The 23,697-nt window shown below is 42.1% G+C and overlaps 1 protein-coding gene across 1 annotated transcript in view; it reads left to right on the forward strand.

Annotated features, from left to right (window-relative positions):
- The first annotated feature begins 4,597 nt into the window (after nt 1–4,597).
- Nucleotides 4,598–23,697, forward strand: part of CCBE1 (collagen and calcium binding EGF domains 1) — a 135,345-nt gene continuing 116,245 nt past the window's right edge. Inside the window, exons 1-2 of the mRNA XM_053448159.1 lie at nt 4,598–4,804; nt 5,716–5,796. Of these exons, the coding sequence (XP_053304134.1) occupies nt 4,698–4,804; nt 5,716–5,796 (188 nt within the window). The 5' untranslated portion in view covers nt 4,598–4,697. The remainder of the gene's footprint in view (nt 4,805–5,715; nt 5,797–23,697) is intronic.

Genomic DNA, 23,697 nt, shown 5'->3' on the forward strand with positions numbered 1-23,697 from the left:
GAGGAGGATTGCTGTAAGAAGAAGACTGCTGTAAGAAGAAAAGAGGTAGAAAAGAAGGTAGGAAATCATTCAGTAAGACTGAGTGACAGTGAGAGTGGATTGGTATGTGTGGAATCTGTGGATTGGTATATGTGTGGATTGGTATGTGTGGAATCTGTGGATTGGTAATGATGGTTCTTAATGCTGCTGTTGGCTATTGTTCATGTTAAGTTATTCAGTTATTGTAATAAATATTTTAGCACATTTTTTAGCTCAAAATATTTTTTCCTTTTTTTTCTCCTCTAAAATCTAGGTGCGTCTTATCAGCAGGTGCATCTTATAGAGCGAAAAATACGGTAACTTTACAATAGCTAATTGGAGGCATCCTTATTATTGAGTATGGTGTAATCCCTCAGGATCATGTCATTCATTCATTAAAATTCCTTCTGTAAAACTGTTTAAACCTTTACATGGAAGGGATTGGAGTAAAGTTTCCAATTCTAGGAGCCAAAGGAAAAATACCCCATGTGCTGATGTTTAAACATTTGTCAGCCTTTAAAAAGAAAATCTGCAGTTCCACATATGGCCACTGGGTGTGCCAAGGAAACATAACCGCAATTCATGTGCCTCTGGTTAAGGCATCTAATGTGACCATTTCCTTACCTGGACTTATATTTTATTATTATTATTATTTATTGTTTTATATAGCGCCATCAAATTCCGTAGCGCTGTATTTTATAAGATTTTTAAGTTCTTCAGAGCTAAAAGGGTGTACGAAGCAAAATATAACGCATGCCATAGGAAGGGTTAATACTGGCAAACAAAAACCCTAAACCAAAGGTTATTTTGCATTTCATAAAGTGTCCCCATACTTACAATATGTTAATTTTCAAATACATTATAAAAATGTGGGTTTTTTTTTCCCCGTTTACAGAGATTTGTAATTTTCATGAAATACTAACCTTACGAATGACTTTTTCTGTATTATATTTAAAATTTTATTTAAAATATGGTAATTTCATTATGGTAGGTGAATCTCGCAAGTCTATATCTCTGTATTTGAATACCCGCGTCTCGGTATCCAAAGATGGCCACGGAAATAACCGCTGACCCGGAGATCAATAATAATTTTGGGTGATCAGTTGACAATGTTTTTTTAAAGATGGAAACCCGAATATAACAACAGGCTTGGACCGGGGATGCCTAAGCGGCTCTGGTACATTTAGTCCGGTTGTCGTCAAATGATGTTCATACGGCTGCCGGGTGGATATGCATGACTGCTTGGGTCATTTGGGTCAGAGCCAGTGTGGTATTAATCCATGGGCCACCAGGCTTCATTTGCGACTTCATACCCCGTTGTTTTGCCTTTTAATGACACAGAAGTAAACGATAATATGACAATTGACTCCCTGTTATGCAACAGAGGGACTGACGCCCTATGGGCCATATCTTGGAACTGGGAACCGGCGCGCCCCACTCCCGAGCCAACAACGTTTTCCTGTGTGTGGGACTAGCCACGCCCACAACATCACCAGGACCGCCCACTGATGTGACTGGAACCACCCACCTGCAAAGCTAAGGTTCCGTGTAGCTGAAGCCTACCTGTTCCCAGGTATGCCCACGGACCGACCTCCCTAAGCCAGAATACACCGCTTGTCACAGGGCTCGGCTTCCTCCAGGCCCCTCATAAACCCACCATTCCTGCCAGGAACTGTGTATGAAAATACCAAAAAATGTGTGTTTTCACTAATCCGAACATCCCATACGTGCCGTGTGAAACATTTGAGGCTAATTCATAGATGGGCACCAGCTGCAGAACGAGCGTTACAATAGATAATAGCTGTCTGGTGAGACCATATGGAACTTGGTGTCAGCTTATTGTACAAGCAACTAAAAACAGAAGAAATGCATTTACTTGTCTGCTGTGGAAAATAAGGGAGAATCCAACAACAACAAAAGGATCAGTATATACGATCTTCAAACAAACAAACACAACAAAGCGCATGTTGTTTGTGTAGAACGTCACATAACGGCATTTCGGTGCAATTCCGTTCTCTGAAACACTAGTTACCCCTAAGCCGGGGCAAACACCATGCATTAACTCTCTATAAGCAAAACGGCGGGTTTATCATTTCTACATTACAGCATTAAAGTGTTCTTTTCCACCAAATCCCACAATTCACTGCCCAGCTCCCCAAAAAATACATAAACCTATGAAATATCTGCGAATTAGAAATATCAATTAAACGTGATTCACATTATTACTTTCTCCTATTGTTAAGTGGCTGATTGTTCCTGATTGGTTCCGACATATTAGTAATTATTAGTATTATTATGATTATTAATTATTATTATTATCTTTTATTTATATAGCTCAGCTTCCCCATTGTAAAGTCCATTTAATATACTTAAAAAGTAACCGGCCCCCTATCACACAGCCTGCGGGGGCCAACACCGTGTTACCTCTAGACTGTGAGCTCCTCGTTACCTGTGGTTTCTGTCAGTGCAAATTGTTGTGTTACACGCTACTACTTGTTATGTGCTGTTTACTCATTGTACAACGTTACGGAATATGATGGCGCTATCTAATAAATAATAACGTCACGTTACATACATTAATCGGATGGATTATCTGCACTTTAACAGCATTACAGCCACAAACTCCTCAGACGGGTGACATTTAGTGAAATGCTGGTTGGAATCCATCTAATCCGCCCAATATTTACTGTTTTATGGTTTTAAACCTTATTTACTCCTTTACAGCTTTGTCTACCTTTCTTCACTGTATTATTACGCTACCACTTACGCTGGGAGGCTGTCCCACTTATCCACCACCCCCTATGTCAAGTAATACGAGCCAGTAAAGTATAGATTGTTGCAAATTCCAAAAAATGAAGGGAACCTGGGGTAATAAAAGTCACTATGCACAAAAATATAATGTTTCTGTAGATCTGCCATGTCTACTAAACCGATATTCATTCTGGAATGAGCGTGTGTGACAGTATGGTAATTCTGATCAGTCATACTTTAGAAATACCTTCCAACACACACACAAAAAGACAAACATGTTTATTGGTAAACATATCAAAATAAAAAACAAACAAAAACTTTACAACTAAAAACTATGTGAAATCTTAATTAGATTTAGATTGTAAGCTCTTCTCACCTTTTGTCCAGATTGTTATTCAATGCACTAATTGTTGTGTTCTATATGGTCATTGTACAGCGCTGCGGAATATGATGGCGCCATATTAATCAATCGTACTGATTGTAACTGTAGATTTTTGTAATGTATCGCAGCGAGGGAGCCTACAAATGTATTAACAGGATGAAAAGTGGAATTAAGAGCCCGCAGGCGGCCCCCTGTGATGTGGGGGGAGTAGAAGACAACTCCTTCACTGATAGCTTGACCTCCGGGTACTAAAAAAAAAAGTTTGAAAACATCCAAGAAAGTTTACAATCCAAATGTGTCACATGAAAGCGCAAAATCAATCCCACCTTCCAGGGAGAAAGAATAAAGAGGGGCTGCGAGGAAAGCCAGAGGAAAGCTGGGGCAAGGAGACCCCTCAGCCAGGGAGATAAGAGGGGCAGAAAGGTAAAGAGGTAAAGCAGAGAGAAGCCACACAGAGACAGCAGACAGACAGCCCTGAGATACAGTGAGATTTATTGAGAGAGGGTAGAAGCAGGGGGTAGATAGAGGAGGAGGAGGGCAGGGAGGAGAGGTGCTGTCAGGAGAGGAGAGATAGTGAGGGGTGACACTCACACCAAGAGACAGGGCATCACTGAGGGCTCACTCATACTGTGTGGGTGAGGAAAGGAGGTGACATGAAAACAAAAGGAGAGGATCTGAAAAGCAGAGTCCAGAACACACGGGAATAGCAAAGAGGGAATCCAGTGGGTGACATAAGAGATCCAACTGTGGACTGGACAGGGATTCTGCGATCAAAGAAGCACTGGAGACAAGGAGATCTGCTACACAGGACCTATCTGCTATAAAAGATCCAGCAGAGGACAGGAGATCTGCTATAAAAGATCCAACAGAGGAGAGATCTGCTAAAGGAGATCCAACAGAGGAGAGGAGATCTGCTGAAGGAGATCCAGCAGAGGAAGGGGATCTGCTAAAGAAGATCCAGCAGAGGACAGGAGATCTGTTTAAAAAGATCCAGCAGAGGAGAGGAGATCTGCTAGAGATCCAGAAGAGGACATTATATATTCTAAAGGAGATCCAGATTTGCTAAAAGAGACCCAGCAGAGGACAGGAGATCTGCTGAAAGCCGCAGCAAATCCGATACAGAGAAGGGGAAAGGAGATCTGCATTAAAAGAGCGAGCGCAGGATAAGAGATCTGCTGTCAGAGACCCACCGGCGGGATCTGTGCGGGATCTGTGCGGGATCTGTGCGGGACGGTGCGGGACTCCGGTGTCCTTCACATGCCTTCCAGGCCGGCCTGTGATGTGAGCGCCCCGCCTCCAGCGTTATACCCCGGACCGTGCAGCCGGCTGTCTGACTTCAGCTCCCGACTCCTCCAACTGCGCTGAGGCTCGCCAGGTCCCCCGACCCGTCCGATCTCCGGCTCCCGAGCGCCCCCTGTAGCCCAGATCCGCCGCGTCTGCGCCCCCCGATCACCGGCGAGTCTGCAAACCGAAGCCTGGAAATCAAGAGTTTTGGGCAAAAACCAAGACTTTCACAGAATAAGGGCACGGAGCGCGGGCTGCGCCAATGTGTGAGAGCGGTCCCCGGAGGCTCTGCCTGTGTCTGGGCTGCCTAATGCTGCTCCTCTCCCTGGGACTGGCCTGGACCTACAGAGAAGATCTAGAAGCAGACAGGTGAGTGTGACCTGCGGAGACCCGGAGATCTGCCTCCCAGCAGGTGAGGTCACTCTCACACCTCGCCAGTCAGCAGCCCTTTTGTACATTACCCCGGGTTAGAGGTTGCTGGGTGCCTTATTGCTGCACATTGCGACATGTCCCGATCATGATAAGAGTTACTGCTGTTACTTCCTGGTGCTCTTTGCTTAGCAGTCCTAATAGCATCAGTGAAAGCACTAATCACCAGTGCCTTCTACATCAACCCCCCGATGGGGCGATAAGAGAGACCGTCCACCTGAAAACATACATTTATTTATATGGCGCCAGCAGAGTCTGTAGCGCTGTCACAACAGGGGGCAGTGGAAATATTTACCAAGGACCATTTCAAATTGACAATAATCCTAATACATACTGGGACAGAAGGAGAAGAGGGTCCTGTGAGTTTACAATCTACTAGATCAGTGGTCATTAATCTGATTCCCAGCTGATAATGGACTCCTATTTTAATCACAGGGTGATACAAATTATATTTTCGGCCCCATCTAGTCGCCCCGCTATTCCTGATGTTAAGAGTCCGACCTTAATCAGTCTTTGGTCTCGTCTTAGATTCAGGAGCCATATGCCTGTCCCATGCATGTTTAAATTCCCTCACTGTATTAACCTCTACCACTTCTGCTGGGAGGCTGCTCCGTTTATCTACCACCCTTTCAGTAAAGTAAAACACTGTTTGGAAACGGAGATCTCGTATGTGGCCACATTGGCATCACAGTATTTTACAACTTTCTGCAAATAATGAACATATGAAAAAAGCAGGTTATGCCAATAAAGGGGAGAAGGTGAACCCCCGATACAAACACCCAGAATGTTATTTTACAATCAAACCCGAAAACCTTTTTTTTTTCCTTAAATATTTTTTTTTTCTTTTTTAGGGAAATTTGTTCGGAGAATAAAATCACCACCACCAAGTACCCGTGCCTGAAGTCGACGGGAGAGGTGACCACATGCTTTAGGTACGCTTTACGATTCATTTAACTCGTCTGCGGAGCGGCTTTTGATAAGCAGGCGATAACCGTGATAAGAGAACGCCTGGGCTACAATAACCTGCTTGCAAATTTTTTTAAAAAAATAATAATAATAAATGTGTTATTTATTGAATTTTGGGTTCTATGACTTGTTTTGATTGCGGACACCCTTTGATAACGAATGAATTATTATTGTTTTTTTTAAATGTTTCTAAATATTTGGTTATGACATCATCAGGTGCATGCTATGTTATAAAAACACTGGAGAGTTTTCTCACCTGCTGTGCGAATGTTTATCTGATGCGCTGCGGACTTTATTTTGGGAACCGCGGACGGTGTTGGGATCTCTTTAGTCATGCTGGTAATGAATCAGAACTTAAAAGAAGTATTTTCCAAGAGAAACATGAAAAAAAAACACGTTATGCGTGCCGTTAACTCTTTACCTGCCAAACAACGTGCATACTGCTTCAGTGGCACTCACAGGCACTTAAAGAGTTAAGGCGCTTTATTGTATTTCTTGTGATTCTGCTGTAAGCCTGGATATAAAACAGCTGATTTGGTATTGGTATTTTGACCTTTTCAGAACGTTTTTAGCCGCTGGGGGCTGATTATTGTTGTTATTATTATTTATTGTTTTATATAGCGCCATCATATTCAGCAGCGCTGTACAAAGGGTAATCAGGACATAACAAGTAGTAGGTAACATAAGAATTTGGCGGCCCTGCTCAAGGAGCTTACAATCTAATTTATTTCAGGTACCGTAGCGGCTAATTATAGCTCCGTAGAAGATCTCGTTTTAGTATCACAGACAAGTCGCGCTTTGTGTTCTCTGATCTATTATTACTGCAGAGTATCTTCAGATCTACAGAAACATTATATTTTTGGTACATAGTGACCTGTATTATCCCAGTTTTCCTTCATTTTTCTTGAATTTGCAGCAATCTATGTCTTCACCGGCTCGTATTACTTGACATAGAGGGTGGTGGATAAGTGGGACAGCCTTCCAGCATAAGTGGTAGACGTTAATACAGTGAAGGAAGGCAGACAAAGCCGAGGAGTAAATAAGGTTTAAAATCATAAAACAATAAATATTGGGCGGATTAGATGGGTTCCAACCAGCATTTCACTAAATGTCACCCCGTTAAAGTGCAGATAATCCATCCGATTAATGTATGTAACGTAACATTATTATTATTATTTATTAGATAGCGCCATCATATTCCGTAACGCTGTACAATGAGTAAACAGCACATAACAAGTAGCTTATAACATAACAATTATAGCTATTATGGTAATTACATTATTAAACTTTAATGCGGGCGCCCAATAATCCAGAGCTCCCTGGGCTTTGATCTTTCATGGTTAACATTTAGCAAATTTATTATTCTTTTAATTTCTTAATTTTTTTTTTTATAGAAACTAATTTATTTGCAATTTTTCTCATGTGACATGTTACAGCCATAGCCGATTAATAAGCGTCACTCCTGCCAAGAAGTTAGCAGACACGGGACCGGTCGTACATCATGGAAATAATAAATAGATTAAAACCTAGTTTTTTTTTGCCTAGTCTTCTTCTATTATGGCGGTTACTTTCCGGAGAGGGTGGTAGATACGTGGAAGAGCCTCCCAGCAGAGGTGGTAAAAGTACATACGGTTCTGGAATGTAAACATGCAGGCGATCTAATGACGGATCACAAGCTTTAGGTTGAATGTGCGTGTTGAAGCGGGAACCTGATAACATTAGATAAGTATTTGGTGTCAAAGGACAGTCTGTGATTAGGTTTCAAAAGGACTACTAGTAGCCGTACCCGGGATCAGGTTTGCCGCTGAGTCGCAGAGGTTTTTGCTCCAACCTCAGGGTCTCAGGGTGAAGGGGCAGATTCTCAGGGTCACGCAGCCTGGAGCCGACTCTCTGCAGAGCTGATAATAAACAAACCTCCCAATTAGTGCTTTGTATGTTATGGATGATATCCCTGCTTGAATGCAGGTGATTAAAATAAGTGCATCTTTAAATAATGAGTCCAGTCCAGGATCAGTATAGGAGTCATTTGGTTAACACGTTTAAAGGGGGGGGGTAGAATTCTCTAAAGGGGTTAATATTTAAAGAGCCTCAGGGTCAGCTCTGCACTTCTTACTGGTATCCTTGGATTGATTAATTTCTCCTTGTGAATAGGTTTAGAAGTCTTATCTCCCCCTCCGCTATCAGTCTTATGAGACCATAAAGCGCCCGATAACCTGATTTCCTCTATTAACCATTTATTGACATTGCGGCAACATTCAGTACCTGGAAACGAGAAGGTGATATACACGATGGATTTGGCACTGAAAGCGTTAAGGATATATCTATACCTTGTGCTGGATCCTGTACATTTTTCTCAAGGCTTTACCGCTCTCTGTGCAGAAATCAAAATAATCCGAGGCAATTGTTATAGCACTACAGGTAATTTAATAATAAAAAGCATTAAAGGCAAGGGGATTTTCAGTTTACTTTACTGAAGGGGTGGTAGATACGTGGAACAGCCTCCCAGCAGAAATGGTAGAGGGTAACACAGCGAGGGATTAAACATGCATGCGACAGGCATATGGCTTCTGAATCGAGACCTACGACTGATTAGAGTTTGAGTCTTTACATCAGGAATAACGGGGGTTTATGTTCTAAATATATCTCTAAACGACTAACCTATGCTGTTCTATAACACATGCCTCCCAACTGTCCCGTTTTGTGCAGCACAGTCCCAATTTTGCCACTCTGTCCCCCCGAGCTCTACCTGTGTCACGCTTGTGAGGATGCATCCTGCGCGTGTGCTGCATTGTGCGCATGCTCAGTTGTGCTGCCAGTTTGAGTAACATAATACCTCCCAAGCTTCATCCCCGGCGATAACACCATGCCTGGAAGCTTCATGGCTCTGGCTACCCGGAGCCCGCTTGCGGGATGTGGGCGGGAAGTCCTGCTGATGTCGGTGGGCATTCCTGCTGATGTCGGTGGGCGGTCCTGCTGATGTCGGTGGGCGTCCCCCCCTGACATCAGAGAACCAACACCTGGGATCTTCTGGGCTCCCGCTACCCGGAGTCTACCCTTGCGGGATACGGCCAGGACTGCCCACCGACATCGGTGGGCGGTCCTGCTGACATCGGTGAGCGGTCCCATTGGATGTCAGTGGGTGTACCCGCTGGCGTTGTGGGAAACACCCCCATTTAAAGGGGAAATGGGCGGGGAGCGGGTCGTGTCAAGACCCCGCCCCCACGACCCAGAAGATTTGAGTGTTGACCCGGAGACCCAGAGAAGCGGCACTTCTCCCAGAGACTCCAGGAGAGTCCCCGGTATGGATAACACACAATATATATATATATATATAGATATCAAAATAAAGCGTCTTTCTCTTTATTACGCCCCTAAGGAGAGGATTCACTAAAGGTTACCCATTTGCCGTTTGATACAAAGATGAAATCCATATGACTAATAGCTGCGCTCTTCCTCGGGGAGCTGGAAATGTAGAGGGAAATTTATCAAGGTTTGCAAATTGGACGCAGGATGAGATGACAGCGAAAGAGCGATAGTCAGAGGATCGTACGATTAACCTGTCAGAGGCTCCCCGGACGCAGATTACTATTCCAGAGAGGAAACTCTCTCTCAAACATTCCGTTCGTTACACGGGAGCCGTCCTTCCCCGTACGCCGTAAATACTGCCGGCCCACACGGGCTGCACGCTGAAAAATAATACACGGATATCGATGATCTCCTTGTGAGAAATACGCGTTCTGCAAAATGACATTTTTCTGTTAGTTTAAGGAATTTTGTAACACTACAGGTGGGGGGTTTATTTCGTTTTTTTCTGGTGTGTTTAAGTAGGGGCACATCGCGCATGCTGAAAGCCCGGAATAAAATATATGGCATGTATAAAGTTTTTTAGTTGTGTGGTCTTAGGTCTGATGCTTTATTTCCAGGTGGGGTGTGAGTGGCATCTGTTTTTGCCCACTCCCTTCCCGGGCTGCCCTCACTCAACCTCCTTTTGGCTCCCCTGTGGGGCATTTGGGGGTGAGAGAGGGCGATTGGGGCCGTAGTTTTGGAAACTTGTTTTGTGTAATTAGGAAAGCAGTCTCTTTGCATATGGTAATATGCGTGTGTAAAAATGTGTGTGTGTATAAATGTGTGTGTGTAAATGGTTGCGTGTGTAAATGTGTGTGTGTGTAAATATGTATAAATATGTACGTGTATAAATATGTGCGTGTAAATGTGTGTGTGTAAATGTGTGTATAAATATGTGTGTGTGTGTGTGTAAATGTGTGCGTGTGTAAATCGTTAGAGTGTCTTGTCTTGTAAAACAACACAGCTTTATGTGTATTGTACATTTATTTACATCCAAATGCACATGAGGTGGCGATCAGCACAGTTATTATTATTATTATTATTATACTTTATGCGGGGGCCGCAGCAGAATTAGTGGTGAGTGGTGAGTGGCGAGTGGCGCGTGGTGAGTGGTGAGTGGCTCTCAGGGTACCTGTGAGGTCCAAACTTGTTCAGTTTCCTCCTAAGCAATCAGGTCTTTCCTAAATGGTTTAACAGATAAACAAACCTGTCTGAGCTTTTAGGAAAAGCAGAGGCCTGAGGGATCTGTTTCAGAGTACGGGTAGATAAGGCTTTCATTTTCTAGGGGGCTTTTATTCCTTTTAGGGGGGCAGCTTAAATATATCCTGCAGGGCTGTATTAAAATCAGGGGGAGGAGGTCTGGTTACTGTGGAATGAATGCATAGAAGAAAAGAAGTGTTTTTATGGCCAAAAGCTTTGTAAAACATTACCAGTTTTTATTATTCGGCCTTCTTTAACTTAACCCCTTGGGTGAATGATCCTTTGCCCAGGACCAATGCATTCCTTCACCCCCCCGGCATGCGAGAGGTTAACCGCGCTCTCCGAAGCTGGGACAGCCCGTATGCTTTTACTCTATTAATCTCTCTGGGTTTAAAAACAAAGTTTTCCCCATTTCTCCTTCACTTCATATTTTACGCCGGAGGACTGTGCCTGAGGACAGGGCTGTTCCAGAAGAGCCCAGAGGCAGAAGTAATTAACCCCGGCGCTCCGCAGGCTTATTTCAATTCTCACAAATGACATTGTACATGAAATATGATTCTCCGCTGACATCTGATAAGAAACAATACATGCTTTGGTATATTTACTTTGCATTTTGCAGAAGTGGCCTCTTCATCCACATTTTAACAGTTTCTGCGCTCATGCTTAGAACTCATTACCTGTTTTTTTAACCCTTTAAATTAGTTTTTCATATATATATATATATATATATATATATATATATATATATATATTCTTTATTTCTTTATTTCTTTTCCAGTGTTACATTAATTAAGGTTCAACAAAAGCACACTGCAATCTGTAGTAGATACATGGAATGATCTCCCAGTGTTCATTCACACTAGCCCATTTAAAAATAACTACAAAATAATAACGATATATATTACAAATATAGAATAGGAACTCCAAGGGAGCCAGGAGGAGGGTGCCTTTTAGGTCTGGTATGAGTTGATACATTGGTAAAATATATTTTTTAAAGGTGCTGTTCCATCTACTCTACTGGATTGAACACTTTTGTAACTAAATGGATTATGATAAACATCCTAGTACTGATGGGTGTCCAAACCTCTCTCAAAGCTAATTCTTCATCATGTACAATGTTGCCAGCAACAATTGAGTATCGCAGGATGCAGAAGATTATTATATACGTTGTGATGATGTGTGTTGTTACTATTGAAACTGGGAAAAAACATGTATTATGTATTGTTTTTTATGTGAATACCCTTCAAAGGAACAAAAAAAATATGGCAGATCTATTAAGGTTTATTTATCTGTAGGGTTTGGATGTATGGCGTTGATATATGCTGGGTTATGGGGGTCTATGTTCTAAGGGTGACTAGGTTTCCCCTCTAACCATAGTTATGTTTATGGGAAATGCTACCACGTATGATGCATGTTTTAGATGGGTCTCCTTTCAGAGATGCCATCAATATTGGTTAGGCATGAAAAAGGACAGACAAGCAGAGCCTTTGTGTCCTTATCAGCTCTCCAACCCTCCTGTTTTCCTGGATCTATGGAGAGTTGACCTGTTCTCCTGGATCAATGGAGAGTTGACCTGTTCTCCTGGATCTATGGAGAGTTGACCTGTTCTCCTGGATCTATGGAGAGTTGACCTGTTCTCCTGGCCGGGCGCCCTGTAAGGTCAGGCTCTCGGTTGTAACTTCATTAAGGTGGGTGTCAGACCTCATCTCTGAGGACCACATCTTATCAGGTCTTGAGAATGTCTCCCATTAACATGTAATCAAAGATAAAAGGGCTCTTCACTGGAGTATCTGCGGACATGGAGGATGGGAGGTTTAGCTTGTTTGCACTGAACACCTCTGACATGCGATGGGATCACGCAGTAGGATAAAGCGATGATATGACCTCTGCTACAAGTGATAGCGTGTAGAGCCGTGTTTACGGAGGGGCTGATATTAAGGAGTAAATGGATCCTCCCTGGGGTATTCAGTGAAATGCACGTTGGTAGATTCACAGTTTGCACTTTGTCGTTTTATTAGCTTTTGAATCGGTTTGATAATAATTACAATGTTGGCGCTGTAGGTAAGATCCGGTGAAACGCAAAGCAAGTATTGGACCGGGTGGGCATCAGCGCTCCATCAACAGCCTGTATCTAGAAATATAGAATGTGACGGCAGATCAGACCCATTCGCCCGTCTAGTCCGCCCGTAAAGACCTTAATCAGTCCTTGGTCTCGACCAATTCATCGGACTAATTATTCATTATTTTTTCTAATCGTTTCAGTCATTTTTGGCCCTGTCCACACGTGCCCCGCAGACCTAATCTGTGGCTTTTATTACGCGGCTCGGAAACGATTCTTGAAAAGTAAATTTAAAAGGTGTAATAGACTCAAAACCCATGCCGACTCACATATTAGATAAGATATCTTTTGTTCTAGAAATTTGCCAAGCACATTAAGATGTTTGCGCAGCACAAAGTAAACCTGATGTGTTTGGATGTCAGATTCACTTTAATGACTTGTTTCAAATAATAAAAAAAAGCAAGCTTCTTTGGGAGATAGAATTTGATGGCAAATCTGGCCCGTTAAAGTAAGTTAAGGAAATAAAGCCTGCCGATTGGACAATCATTGGGGCAATTTGATTGATGCTATAAAGTTTTTACCTAGTCCAGATATGGCCACTGGGTTTGAAAAGCCCTGGGCGGTTAGGGTGGTCTGTGAACCATGCAATTGCACAACGAGTCCTAAATCCAGAACCCTTTACCTTTCATCTTTATACATAATATATGCCCACCACCTGCACATATTGCCTTAATAGCCAGTTGGGCCAAAAGATAGAGTACATTAGTCCTTGATAGGACCATAACTATACATGGTGGCTACGTTCTACTGCACCATTAGAGTAACAGATTAGTTCTTGGGAACTACAAAGTTCTACGCTGAGTGATTCCCGGTTATCAGCTCTATGCTTCGTTGAAGACTCTTCATGTCTAATGCAGGTTTCTTGGCTGACCAATGCCATAGTCTTAGATGATGGGTATATGCTTCATGTGTTCCGGGTTGACCTCTTTGTTCCAAGGTGACGGGTCATGTGGGTGCATTCTTATTAGAAATGTCCCTGGGACCTTCCCGCGGACTGAGAACAGATTGAGTACACACTCACTATGCAACAAGTACTTTCTCACTGTAACTCTGCTATGACCTCCGAGAGACTGGGGCCGCGCTGCAAGCCTTTGGATGTGACGGCTATTTTATATTGTTTAGAACTTCGCTGTCTTGCAGTAGAGCACAGATCTAAGTCCCTGATGGTTTCATTGTAGTAGATGATGAAATGGATCATTGTAATTGGGTTGAAGGGCATCTCCTCGGTGGCCGGACTGCATCATCACACAGCACGCTAGTCATCGGAGACATGACATGCCGGTGATTTCATTATTCTGCTTCTATATACAACCCCAAAAGAAATTAGAATTGTCAAAACAATCATTTTACAACATTCCTTCTGCCACACGAATTACATAAAGTAGGCTGAGCAGCACTGGGTCAAAGGCATATGGCTGATTGTGAAAAGGAATACGTTGGACGGTTTTTCCTACCATCGCGTGCCTCTTTCACATGTTATTACAGATTATGCTTGTGGTTGTTTTGGATGTAGTTGGCTAAAAGGGGATCGGTCGTATTCAGTTTCCACTGCGGTCCACACGTTATCTGCTGTTGGACACCAGTGTATGATGTCATATCCCACTTCTCTGTGCAAGCAGGTGATGCGTAGGTGATGACGAGTGCAAGCTATCTGCGCAGACCCCCACCGCAGGACTATGGCAGGAAAAATAATTATATATATATATATATATTAATTAGTTACTTTTTATCCGATCTTTCAAATGTGCGGCTGATTCTCTTTTTTTTTTTTGCCCACTGAATGAGACATACAGTAATTCGACACATTTGCCGGAATAAGCCAGAGAATTTCCTTTTCTTTGATTTATGGAAGAAATGCCTGAAGTAGTAGTCATGCAAACAATATAACGTGACATGCCTGGTGTCTCTAAGATCCTTAAAGTGCGAGTGCATTGGAAATGTGCAGTAATGGTTTTCCCACCTGCCTATATTTATATAGTGTGTGTGTGTATATATGTATACTGTTATGCGTTTGGTGTTTTTCACATTTCAGTGGATTTAGTTATTTTAAGTAAATCGATTACTAAATGGAACACATTGTATCAAAGTTTTTCTTTTTTCCAGTAAATATCAGTTACTCAAGCCTTGTTATGGAGAAAAACATTGTATCTTATCGGGTTTGAGTGAAACACAGGATTCCGTAACATTTTATGGTGGAAAGTATTGCCCCTCCTTTTGATCTATATATATATATATATATATATATTATACAAATGGCATCCTTCTTGTTTCAGGAAAAGAGTGTATCAACCCACCTGGTGGGTCTCAAAGTTCAGGCTGAACCGTGGTAATCTGTGGGTATTCGTTATCGGAGAGTTTCAGTAGGAGGAGCGGGGGGTGGAAAGGAGAAAGGCCATTTCTTTCTGGACACATGGAAGTTTCACAGGCTCCTCAAACAGTGGAATTGAGTAAATAGTTTGGTTGCCATTTAATGAATCCAATATTAAGTGCCCCCATAGGTACATTCATGTTCTACATTCTATATGATGACGCTGTGTAAATCAGTTATTCATACTTTTAGGTTGGGTTTGATATTACTAACACTTGGAACAAAGGAGCCAAGCAGTAGCCAAAACATTCTTGTTTCACTAAAAGCCGCCTTTCACTGCCCTTTTAAGTCATTGTGTGTCGTCCGTGTTGTGTCTAAAGACCTTTTATCTTTGATGGCACATCTAGAATAGATTAGGAGCATTGCTTGGGATTGTCCTTGAACATAAAACCAGACACTGTATTCTTCCCGGGTAATGGTGGTTGTGGAGGAACTGTGTCTGAAGGGGAATCAGTTAATTGGATGCTTTAGGAGCTCACCTGCTCCATGCGCAGTACTCCAGCTTCCACGTGTCCTCGGGACACAGTGACATATTCATTGTACTGGACGGTAGAATGTATCGGTTTGTCTTAGTCTGTCAATCCTAGTCTTGTCAGACCCCTTGAATATCTGTATTGTAAGAAGTGCTGTGTGAATTGTTGGCGCTATATAAATAAAAGATAATAATAATGATGAGATTTCACATGAGTTATTGGCATGTGGTGGAGAAGTGAAGATGCAGAACTCTTTTCTGGGTACATTCAGCTAGCTTGGGCGAAACATGGAACGTCGTCACTCTGGAAAACTGAATACGTTTATGGTAGCCCACCATGAAATGATGGGTTCTCCTGCATAAAACCTTTTGCTGTTGCTTTGAATGTCTCATGAAGTCCTGCTAATGAAGAATTCAAATGAAAGCATGTAGGAAGTCCTTTTTTTGTGGAAAGTATAGAAAACATAATAAAGTATTTACCGTCTTGAAACTGCCCTCCTTTGTTGTCCAAATTTCACGATGATTTCAGCTGAACGTATCAACATACATAATACCGCATTCAAACATACTACACTATAATAGCTGAATCTCCGTTCCAGAAGTAACTGTTATCGTAATGTGAAATTTAGCCTCTTTCATATTTGTGCTGGGAACAGGTAATTGTCATGTGACCCAAAAGCAAAAACTGTTACCATAGAAACGTATATGTCTCAGTGTTGTTTTTATGTGATTAAATCTTCAGCCGAGATTGTAAAATTGTCAGAGCAGCTACAGTTGATTTGCTTAGCATATTAGAGAAGTGCAATTAATGTTTTGTGGAAGTGGGACAGCACCTTTATTGCCTGTTTTCTAGAGGCTGGTTGGATTTATGATGTATCAAACTGAAGCCACAATGTTAAGCTACCTTGTAAAGGGTAATGCTTTCTGCTTAGGGCCCCGATGTATCCTTTCGGGGCCCTCTCTGGAACACTGGAGGTAAAGTGATATATTATCACGATGATAGCACTGTGTTTTGCTATATATTTTTTATCGCTCCTGCAAGATTTAAATGGAAATTCCTTAATTGTTTTCTTTATTCACCGTCATTGTGAATTTAACACCCTTTTGAAATGATACCTCTCGGGGGAAACATTATGATGACGTTTCTTGTTGACCTAGCGCGGCGTTAACACTTCTTCTATGGAGAGGCCAAGAATGATCGCATATCTGGTACGCAGAACACATTCAGAGCAGGTTCTCTGCTTTACGTCCTCGGTAAAAACGTGCATCATTCTATCGGTGTAGTCACCGCCGTGGATCTAGATCCAATTCCACTTGTGGAACAGCGAAGGATACGTTTCAAGAGGTCGTGTACTGAATGTGGACTTCTTAGGGGTCTCCAAGCTCAAACTAGTCAATAGTTATTGGGTCGGTGGGGTGTTTTTGGGGCACCAGGTTCACTTTTTCCTCCTGGGTTTACGAGCCCTTTGGCTGACCCCAAGCCTAACAACTTCTCTTCTTTACGTAGAAGAATGGAGCAGACATTAGTGAGGTGAACAGAAAAATAGAGGCAGCTAAAGGCTGAAACCATCACCCTACAAGTACTTGGACATTTTTATATTCAACCCGTTCAGTAGGAAGCTAACTACACTGGGTGGTTAATTTAGTTATCTGTCTATCTTCTAGGTATCGTTTGAAGTGGGTTGACATACATTACTAGCTGATTTACTATCGCAGAGCTAGAACAAGAGGTCGGGGCTGGGACAGAAACCTGCTTTGGATTAATAACAACAGTATCCAAACTTTCCAAAGTCATCGGAACATCTTAGATTTTACGATTTTTTTGAATAAAAGAAATTGATAAACAAGTCCCAAGTATAGGATATCTTTAGTTAAAACGCTTCCATATGTTTACATATTAAAAATTGTGTGTTTAGCAGGTGGAGAATATGTTGTATAAACATATTTTGTGGCCTGCTAGGTGCGCTGACATTTCTTCGGTTCCATGTGGGAGTTGTTTTAATGAGGGCTATTCTCACTCTGTGTCCTGCTAGCCCTCATTAAAACAAAGGGGCTTGGGAGGTAGGCAGCCATATGGCGGCCAGTAGGCTCTATGGCTCCCAGAATCGAGGTCTCCCTGTGTCCTCTTGTGTCTATGAAATCAGTGACCTATACATAGCGGGCTGCTCCTAGCTTCCAGTACTGAAGCAGTTTGCCCAGGTCCATTACTGATCTATCATTATCCTCTGGTTTTTATGACCCCCTGTCTGGACTCTGGCTATGTTCCCATCTCAACTTCTCGGCTCACTGTTTTCTAGCTATGTATGCCCGCTTTCCCTATGGTACCATATTCTGGTTCCTGTACCAATGTATGACCTTGTTACTCCTGCCTACATTCCCTTCCCCAGTCCAGAAACCTGTACTTCAGGCCAGCTCTACCAAAGCCTCATGTTTACTAGCATTCTCCTGAAGACCCTGTCCACAGATCACAGTCTCGTGGGCAAGAAGAAAGACCAAGGCAGCAGTCGAAAGCTGCTTTCCTTTGGTAGCTCAAGACTGCTGTCTCCAGCCTGACACTTTCTGGCTGGAGACAGCAGCTCCTTTGAATTCTGTGTATCCTTACCATGGTACCCATATGTTCCCCCCATTTTGTTGCCCTTATGTTGTTCACCATTTACCAAAAGAGGTCTCACGTTCTATGAGTTTCCCCAAACTGAGACCCCATTGACTCAGCTGAGAAATGGAAAATTCATTGGTCCATTTTTCTAGCAACCCCCCCACACACAACTAACCTTTGTAACCGTGGACGTTTAAGCTGGGGTGCAGAATGCCACGATAAGAGAAATATAATGGTTTCTGGACAACTTTTTGGCTCCCTCCGTAGTTAATTCCGTAGTTAATCGATAAGTTTTTAGCTATTGAGACGACTTTTTAATATTTGTTATTTGCACATGAATTAAACACCGCGGGTATGTCTTAGCTTTTAGCAACCGCTACAGTGACCCATGAAAATGACGGATGCACAGAAAGGGAAGGAATCAAAGGACCTCGCTGTCTAAATAGTGATTTATGGCCGACACTTTAAAAGCTTTAAAAAAAAAACTTTAATAGGTTTTTGATAATTCCTGATCCTTTAAAGTGCACTGTGCTTACCGACAGCGGACTTCATGATAAATGAGGGCATCTTAGGTGCTTTATGTAAATGCACGCTTTAACTAGGATATTGGAAATAAAATTCCACGCTCGGTTACTGATATCATGAAGCTATACATCAGTATCTGTCAGTTCCGAGAGAGCGAGAGAGCGCATGAGAGAGATATTCCCCACTGACTAGTGTCTTGCATGATGACTGCTAGGTGTAATGGAAATATTTACCCCGGTATATATGTAATAAGTAGGATTTGTATGGTATCTATCCCTGTCAATATTTTATCTGTAGTATTTTTAATAATTAATAATTAATTTTAATAATTATAATATTAAAATTATAATTTCTTTCGAAATATAAAATTTTAAAATGAAAAAAAAATAACAAAATTTATTATTTCATTTGGGAATTAAATAAACACAATGTCAAAGTATTTGGCTTTGTTCCCATGATAGATGTGTTTGAGATGAAGACTCACGTGTCTCAATTCTGTTTGAGATGGCGTCTTTCTATGAAATGTATTCAGTCTCTTTCTTTTTTTTGGTTTTTTTTTGTTTACCGGTCATGGGCCATTGAATGGATCAAAAAGCCATTGCGTTAATACGCCGAGAGGTTATGATAAAGCTCTCCAGCTTGTTCAGATTCTGTTTACGGAACCCATTTAAGGGGAATTACTCAATCAGGTTGTACAAACACACTTTTCTTTTGATTAAGGAGTCTTTGCTCCAGAGGCTATGCTTCCTTAAATAAGCCATCGGGCGTGTAACAAGGAGTTACATGCCTGAGTGCTCTCATTTGGTTGCAAATCCATTATAAATTGCAAAATGGGCCAAAAGGATTTAAGAGAGCTTTACTATGCAAAATCAACCGAATCGCATTCAACAAACTAGTTCCAGGAGCTTGCAGTTCAATTTTGTAATTGTGGATATTAAATCCTCCAGCTAATCTTTTTTTGTATTTTTTTTTACCGTGGCCGAGAGGTTTTAGGTTTCAGTGTTTTTCGTGTTTGTCAGATCTAACTAACCTAACATGGTAACCATTCCTCATTATAATTCATACCATGTCTCTATACAAGAAATCACAAGTGCAGCCATATGTTCTTCCATTGATACATTTCACGTGTAGTTAACTCTCAAGGAGCTTTACACAAACACCTGACGCACAACGTATTTAATACGCTCACTGGAATCGCCACAGAGGAGGCCTAGCTTTTTTTGGTGGGGAGGCGGTGGTGCCTTTTGGCCCCCAATGGCACTCCTCATAGCTCTCCCCCGCTGGAGATTTAATCCGAAGAGGGAAGGAAGGGGCAGCATATCCCTTCGGGGAGTGTCGCTTCAGAAAATTTCAGGGTCCGGCTTCCACTGTGGCTTTTACAGTCACCCCCCCACTTCTTCATGAGTATAACAAAGCACCACCACCCTGAGGTTCAATAACGTAATAATCTGTGACAATAATTAAATATTAATTGGAGAAGCTGCCATAGGCCTGCCTATGTCCTACTTGGGCAGAGGTCATAGCCCGTCTCTCCGCAGCCTTCCGAAGCACGGATCTCCACAGCGTAAAAGGGCTGGTTGCAAGGTCAATCACGGGTACGAAAGACCAAGAGACTTGGCCATAAGCATGGAGGTTGGCATTGTAGACACAAGGAGAGGAGGACGCTGTGCGAGATATACTCCACTGGAATATGTCATTCTAGACTTCAAATCAGCGCAAATAAAACACAGTCCAGGACTCACCCAAAAAAATTCCATCTATTTACCGGCCACAAAGAGACACAAATTTTAGGGGCTGGTGCTGCGTATTATCCACGTTTAATCTCATTTTTATTGCTGTGGTATTAGTACCATATGAGTCCAGCCCTCTCCTGGTGGGAATATATTAATATCTATTACTCTTTATCACTGCCAGATGCTAAATCTGTTTTGGGTCGTTCGTTCATCTCTCTACTGATAAACATGCACCTTACGCGTGTGACGTGTATTAAATGCCTTTCTTACTGAATAACAATGGGAGGATCATGCGGAGTATCCTGCCAGTAAACTCTTTATTGGAAACGCATCACAGAAGATGCCAACATTCTACAGAAAGAATTCTATGAAAGCCGAGGTCAGGACAGGGTAGAGCAATATAAATATAAAAGAAGCCACATCCCACCCCTCGATTTAGAATTTGTATGCACCCAGCAAAGTAAGTGTCGGTGAACGGGACGTGGTGACGACTGTGAAACCATCCCCTGGAAAGTTTTCTCTGGCCCTGCTCTGACTTGTCATCGATGTCAAATGCTGGAATCATCATCGGCTTGCCCAGCGCAATGCCCCGCAGATTATTGAGGCTTGAACCTTTATCGGCTTGCTCAGTGTTAGGCTGGACAGAACATTAGGGTTTAAACCTTCATCTGCATCCCCCAGTGTTTGGATGCAGAAGACATTGCAACAAATTGGCCCCGTCTGATGTCAAGACTCAGATCGTTGGTCTCGTCTTAGATTCAGGAGCCATATGCCACATGCATGTTTAACCTGCCTCACTGTATTACCCTCTACCACTTCTGTTGGGAGATTCTTTTATTTATCTACTACCTAGGAAATTACTTGTTCTAAGGGACCTGTTCATCAGCTTAGAATGAAGCTCCATAGGATTATATTTTCAGTTTTCATTTTTTGACCTCTAAAAGTCTACTCCTAAATTCCACTTATCCAGCGTTTTTCCTTGAAACTGGATAAGAAAAGTGTATGTAGCCTTTGATTCCACCTCAAGAAAAGACCTCTGAGGCCCCGAAAGCTCATGTAACATTATACCCTTTTCTATATTGGCCCAATTAAAGATATCAACTTCAATTTTAAACAGAGTTCATCTCTAGCAGCTTAAAAGATGTTATCAAAAGCAGAGTTTGTACAACCTTCAGCCCGACAAGGATGTGAATTGTAAGTTGTTGGGATTTGAGTAGGCTCGGGGGGAATCAGAACTGGACTGGCGAGGACAGGGCGGCCCTGGCACTAGCTGGCTAGCGGGCTCCTGATGACGTGAGTCTTATGTTTCAATGTCTACGTTGTGTATGGCATGTTGCTTTCCCCAGAGGGGCAGATCGGGTAAGTGCAGCTGCTCACTGGGAAGATGGTCCATTGGGGTCTGGGGGAATCTTTGTAACCATCTATTTTGTGGTCTGTTGGTAGACGGTAGTTACAGGCTTAATGGAACTGTAAGAATTTCTCACAGCCCCTACCCTTCTCCCTAACCCTACCTGTTAGAGTAGATAGAATAGATTGTGGATGGATGCCTTTTAGCAGGTGGGGGCAACCACATGCCCAACGCATTTTCAATGCACATCCCAGTTGCGGACAGAGGTGCATCCATGGGACAGACGGAGCGGAAAATTAACTGGCAACACTTTTCAGATAAGGATTTAGCATTTTATATCGACCAAAAAGTTCTTATCTACCAGCGAAATGCATTTTCCTCTCTTTCTCTCCATCCGTTCTCTACACATAATGTATTGCAGATGGGACTGTACATATTGAAGGGATATGATAATTACAATAGCCAGCTATATCCACGGTGAAGAAGGATTGCAGTGTAATGACTTCTTATCTCTATGATATACAGACGCATGACAAAACAAATAATAATTGTAATGCTGTTTTATAAGCTCTACACCCATTCTGAGATAGGAATTATCGGATGAGAGGTTTATAAGGAATTTAGGTTGTAATATATATCCCTCGCGCGGCAACTTTCCAGATAACCTCCCGTCTAAACTATCGTATAAGCAGGAACACTGCAATAGTTTGATGATAGTTTATACTATAATTACAAGCTATTTTATTATACAGATCCTGGTTTACATTCCTAATTTAAATCAATAAATAGTTCACAATATAAGAAGTATTTTGTTAGTATGAATTACATTGTAAGTGATGGTCTAGTAGACTGAATTTACAAATGAAATGTAATTTATGAAACGTACAATAGTGCCTTAGATGAAATAGGGAAAGACAGTATATAGTATAAGGAAGTTTAACTTTAAAGAGATGGTGGTTGATAAGTGGAACTGGCTAACAGCAGAAATGGTAAGAGGCTAATACAGTAAGGGAACCATGGATGGGTCCTTCATCTAAGACGAGACAACGACTGATTAAGCTCTGAGTCTTTACATTGGGATTATTGGGCAGACTAGATGGGCCGAATGGGTCTGATCTGCCATCAAATTCTATTTTTCTGTGATTGCTTTGTGTTAATATCATTGTCAGTTTTTAATTGTCTTTGTTAAATAGTTTCACTGTCCCCTTTTTGTATCAGCACTGCGGAATTTACTAGCCCTCTATATAAATAAAAAGTATAATGACGCAATAGTGGAACTGTTTGATCGATTCTTGATACTAAGGACAAGCCTTGAGTTCTCTCTGAGCTCCTGTAACGCCATCGAGTCTCTGGAGACTCCAGGCGGTAGAACTGACATGCAAATGAGTTCAGTAATTTCATCACAGATCGTTAAGACTGGAAAAATAAAGCATGCATCCTGTTAACGAGACAGATGAAGAAAGCCAGGACGGAATCGCCCCCACCCGAGGAACTCGCCACAAGATCTGGCTACTTGTAATGTCCTTTGATAGGCACCACATTAACGCCAGCGACAACATATATCTTTATTGTCAAAGCTTATCTTTGTGTGAATTTGTCATATGAAAACACAAAGTGCGTTATTGGTCCTGGGGAAAAGCCTAGCGAGGTGGCGGTGGGGAAGCCTGAAGTTCTTAGTTCTATACGTATACAATGAAGACATTTACGTTTTGTTCTTTGAATTCAACGTGCCAATATAGATTTTTAAAGAAAAAAAAAGCTTTTAGGTTGTGAAATAATTAGCATTGTCGTATTAGCGGCCCAACGATCTTTTTTCTGCATGCGTTCCAATGTAGGGTTCTTTCATTTCAGGATCAGCATGGAGCAGGGTTCATACGCCTTGAAGGTAGGACCTGAAAAGAAACACATATAGAATGTTTTCGGGCAAAAAGTGTAATTTAAGCTGCCGTGAGGTCTTGGCCTTCCAGATGAAGGGCTTTTTGAAGGTCTTAGACTTGACCCAGGCATGGCGAATCCAATGAAGCCCAAACGTAGGTAGTAGATGCAGGCTGCTGGTTTGGTCAATAGAAGCTGAGGTCCCATTGAAATCAATGGGAATAGCATCAGCCAATCACATGCTTGCATATCCCCCAATATTTCAGGATTGGAGTACAGGGAACTT

Source organism: Spea bombifrons, chromosome 1 (assembly GCF_027358695.1).
Source record: "Spea bombifrons isolate aSpeBom1 chromosome 1, aSpeBom1.2.pri, whole genome shotgun sequence".
Classification (NCBI taxonomy): Eukaryota; Metazoa; Chordata; class Amphibia; order Anura; family Pelobatidae; genus Spea; species Spea bombifrons.